The 4,834-nt window shown below is 45.9% G+C and overlaps 1 protein-coding gene across 1 annotated transcript in view; it reads right to left on the bottom strand.

Annotated features, from left to right (window-relative positions):
- Positions 1-4,581, bottom strand: part of ARHGAP22 (Rho GTPase activating protein 22) — a 24,436-nt gene extending 19,855 nt beyond the window's left edge. The window contains exon 1 of the mRNA XM_029085803.1: positions 4,382-4,581. Within this exon, the coding sequence (XP_028941636.1) occupies positions 4,382-4,502 (121 nt within the window). The 5' untranslated portion in view covers positions 4,503-4,581. The remainder of the gene's footprint in view (positions 1-4,381) is intronic.
- Positions 4,582-4,834: the final 253 nt, after the last annotated feature.

Here is a 4,834-nt window from a genome sequence, read left to right as displayed (position 1 = left end):
CACGACTGCATCACAGTACCAGAGCTGGAGGGCCACAAAGAATCTCAAAGGAAATTCCCTCCTTATCCTGGCAGGAGGGTATGCCCTGAAGCATGGGAGTGACTTATCTTTATCACTGTAAATATTGTTTTTCTTGCAGAGTAAAGGTCTTACTTGTTCTCATTTCTAATCTGTTTGAATTTTCACCGAGATGAGTGTCTCTGAAGTCAAGTTCTATGAGGGACAGGGAATCTCTTCCTGCTTTTACACAGGTTGCTTTGTAATCTTATAATGTAATCCTTGCTGTCATGATGAAGCACAGCAGAATTGCTTGGTGTGTGGGACTCGGCATTGTCCAGGGTTTCCAGGGCACTTACAGAGGCTGGGCAGCCATGAGAGAACAACCTTTTCAGCCCAGTTTCTCCGATAACTTCCGATCCAGATCATAGCTGAAAAAGTGAAGTCTCCATGTCCTGTTCATCTCTCAGCCTCTTTGCTGATCCTGTTCATGGGGGAGTAACTCTCAACATTGCATATCATAGTAAATACACACAGGAATTATTCAGGTAACAAGAGTTACAAGCTACAGAGCAGGTCTCAGCTGTGAAAAGCTGAGCAGGAACATGTGTCCTGTCTAACCTCCTTCATGCTATTCTGCTAGTGACTATTTTCCCCTTTTCCTCTGACCTGAATGTTTGATCCTGGACCATGGGCCAATACAAACCAAGGTCCTTGAGCATTAGCTACAGCAAGCTTGAGTCAGACTCCTAGCTGTGCAGCTTAGAGACAAAAAACTCCATATCCTAAAATCAATCTCTGAGCCAGCCTTCCTCCCACCAAACCCATCTACTTCCTTAAAATGACACACAGTATTCACTCTTCTAGATGCAAGACATACAGGTTTAAGGAGGTCAGGCTGTGGTAGATGTCAGAGCAATTACAGGACAGCAGCCCTGTTTTCTCAAATCTCCCCTTGTTGACTCACAGTCCTGTTTCCCAAAGGGCCTGTCTAGAGAAGGCTCTGGGAAAGAGGTAAATGCTCTCCATTCTCCTGGTACAGAGCACAGAGATAATGTTTTTCCAAAGGCCTGTGTTCTGGTGTTCTAGACTAACCCAGAGCAAGGACAAAGGCAGAGTCAGACACGCACATGCAAGGACATACAGAATAACTGTGTGTATACTCTCCATTTGCAGTGTGAAGCTTTGTCTGCTTTTCCTTAGCCTTGGCTGGTCCGTGGCTAGCAACATGCTCTAATACATTCCAGGCAACATCAGTCCTTGCCCTCCCAGTCCATTTGGATCACAACACCAATAGCTTCCTTTAGGTACATTCAAACTGTCAGTGACCCCTGGGTAACAAGTTGACTACAGCCTAACAGAGACCACTGGCACAGAGGTTAATGAATGTGATGCTAAGATAACAGAGATAGAAAGGTCACTTGCTTTCAGATTCAGAAAGAGCAGCACATGGACCTTTCACAAGCACTTAGCATTACTGTGGGTGTCTACTGCAGAACCAGATGCTGGGGACTCTACCTTACCCCTTCTCAGACACAGAGGTTGGTAACATCTTCTGGATGGAAATAGCGACCTTTGGAGGATACACAGGCGCTGTAATATTCTTCTACTATAATACTGCTCACCTCCCCTCACACCATTTCGAATAGGTAACAAGAAGAACCAGCCATGAAACCAAGACTGACATGACTGAGGGTGAAGCTGATCTACTCACCACATGAGTGAAAGGAGCTGGGACAAGTGTGGGTTTCTTCTCATGTGACAGTGTGTACTGAAGGGCTGCGTAGGTGAGATCACACAGCCCTCACAGGTAATTTTTTGTTGAGGGGAAGGAAAGACCCTGAAGCCATTGCCAGTATGAAAGACTTCTCCCAGCCCAGCTCCCTTGGCTGCCTCCCACCTTGGTTTGGCAACCTCATTCAAGCCCAGCTCCAATTGCAGATCCATGTTTTCTCTCTCCCTCAACCCTGAACCCTAATTTTCCAGGGAAGCACTAGAAAAGGTCACCAAGCATTGAACAGACAAAATATTTCACCCACACCAAATCTTTTGGTAACTGCAACTTTCCCTTTGCAGCCCAATTTACACTGCAGCCCCATGCTTTTTCTTTCTCTCTATCCTAGCCCTAATTTTTTTTTTGCTGAGCTATAGAGAAGGACCCCCCAGCCACTGCTTAGAAGAAAGATTACACCCAGGCAAAGTCTTTTGGCAGTAAGAGCATTAGAGTTGGGGTTTAGAGAGAGAAAGCACAGAACTGCAGTTAAGAGTGGGGCTGGAAAGTTGGCCTCGGAGAAACTGTTCATCTGTGCAGTGGCCGCAAAGCTTGTCCATGGCTTAGAAAAGGCAATTAGTGTTAGGGTTCAGAGGAGGAGCAAGCTAAGAGCTCTTTGGAGTGGGGCTGGAAAGGGACTGTCAAAGGCAAGCTGGAGCTACTGACAGTTCTGGGCTTGCGGAAATCTTTCATCTGGGCATCTGCTGGAGGGCCATGAAGTCAAATAACTGCCAGGGCTCCCACAGCTACACTGGCAAGACACACAGCAGATGGACCGACTTCAGTCTCCCAGGGCTAACCAGGGCAGACTGAGGAGGTGGTGTCTTGCTAGCTCTGTAAAGCTCATCTCACTTCAGCTACGTCTCAGAAGGGCTTGTAAAAATGATGCAGTAAAATGTCCCTGGAACTACCAGGATATGACAGCACTGCCAGCCTGGACAGGGATTGTCCTGCCTTGCAAGGAAAAGCTAGCATGGAGCCAGTCACACACAGCCTCATCTGCCGGCTCCTCAAGGCACAGGCCTGTTTTTAATCACTGGGGCCTGCAGCTCAGACTGAACTTGGCAGCACTTCACTCCACTTGATGATCCTGCTGGAAGACATTAAAATCTTTCTTTTCATTCAGAAGAAAGGGAGTCAGTGCCATCCAGTTACACTCCCAGACAGAGTTAATTTGGTCATAAAGCCAAAAACTATTTGCAACACAAGGGTTAACTTTCCTTGTCATACGCTTATCTATAGCTAGGCCCTTTTGTTTGGTTTCAAAGCAGAAAAAAAACCCCAGCATGCCTGGGACCACATCCTTAATCTCAGAAAGATCCAAGAGATACTAAAAAAATGGGCTAGCAGAACTACAAAATTTCTTTCCTCTACTCCAACAAGCTGTCTCTGTTCTTTAAAGATTTAGGTGGCTCTTTGTGGAAAAAGTGAGCCAGGAATGATGTACTAAGACACAGACAGGCTCTCTGTCCTGGCCTGAATAGCTCACCCACCAGCTCCAGGCATACAAAGCCTATACATTCAGCTATGCTGTCCAGACATGCAGTGGGCAGGAAAATATATGCTCCCTGCTTCATTTTTCCTCATCAGAGCTCTGATTTCAACCAAAATAAACTACAGACAGAGATAATAAAGCCAATTCTTGAGTAGATTTTCTTTACGGGGAAGACTAAGGATTCCATATGCACTTAAAGTGCAAAAAGTCTAGACACACCTATGTCAGCTGTATGCACAGCTTAGCACACACACATTAAAAGATGTGTGGGAAGATAACCAAGCACACACCTGGATGCTGCTATACAGCAGTACATACACCCGCGCATGCATGTGGTGCCTCACAGACAGGCAGTTTATGGATGTAAAGACTGTGTACGTGCTCACCTGCACAGGTAAGCGTCTGTTTTTACCTTCCTACTTTCATGCTTAGGCTCTCATTTATCTATCCCTCTCACACATGAAAGCACTGAGAAAAAATAATGGGCAGACATTCAGAAATGCATATGCTTCCACAGCACAATACACACACAAACCTATAACTCTTTTTCCCCTTCCCTGGCCCACCCAAGCACACACTATGTGAATTATTGCAGCAGTAACTGAAAAAGGAGTTACACGTTAGGAGATATATGTGCCTAAGAAAAGATAGTCCCAAACAACTAAACAGTCCAGCCAGGCAACGCATGTAAGAATGAGGGAAAGGAAAGGAAAGGAAGTGACAGATAATTAGTAATCAAGAGAAACTGATCAAGTAACTTGCCCAAAGTCACACAAATGGGTCTGTTGTAGAACTTGGTGTCCTCTGACCCCATTCCCCACAAACAGCAGCCTCCATATACTAGAAGCTGATGGCTCTCATCCACATACATCTATTTAAATATCCTGTGTAAAAGCAAATAAAAACACACCTCCTCAGAACTATCTTCAAATGCAAGCCTGGCATCCAGTAGTATTTTTGGCCATAGACTGGGTCCTTCCCTCTCTTTCCCCCCTATTGTAAAACGAGCTCCTTTTTTAGATTCTTAGCTTCTGTGTGAGGCTAAGCTCAAATATCTGCTTTTCCTCTAGGAAAAAGAAAACCATAACATATCTAAACTCTGAAAAATCACCTCATACCTCTCGTTCTTGTGCAGCACTCCGCTACATGACAGGCGCTGAGCTTCAAGCAGAAACCGGGCAGTGTCAGACAGCAGGAGCGGCAGAGAAAGAAAGTCCTGACTTCAGGCATCAGACACATTCTGAGTCCCAGCACTGGCAGCTTTCCATTCACCCAGCGCTACAGAGCGGAGAGCAGCCGATCTGCCCCGGGAGATAATCTCAGCAGCACATCTGGTCTTAGCTCCGCAACTCAGCATTAATTATGACTTGTGCAGAAAGCATTTGAAATATCCAATGAGATGCAGAGCTCCCTGGCTCCCTCTGCTCGGGGAAGGAGAGAGGAGAAAGACAGGCAGGTAGGGTCTTGCCCACCCTCGAAGCTGCCGCCAATGTAAACAGCAGCTAAGTATGGGTCACAAGTTTTAACAAAGGCATCCCCCATCGGCTCTGTAATATATTCATGCTCTAATT

This window comes from Antrostomus carolinensis, unplaced genomic scaffold (assembly GCF_000700745.2).
Source record: "Antrostomus carolinensis isolate BGI_N321 unplaced genomic scaffold, ASM70074v2 scaffold23767, whole genome shotgun sequence".
Classification (NCBI taxonomy): domain Eukaryota; kingdom Metazoa; phylum Chordata; class Aves; order Caprimulgiformes; family Caprimulgidae; genus Antrostomus; species Antrostomus carolinensis.
The sequence above is the reverse complement of the archived record's forward strand: the minus strand, read 5'-3'. Positions and strand labels throughout refer to the sequence as shown.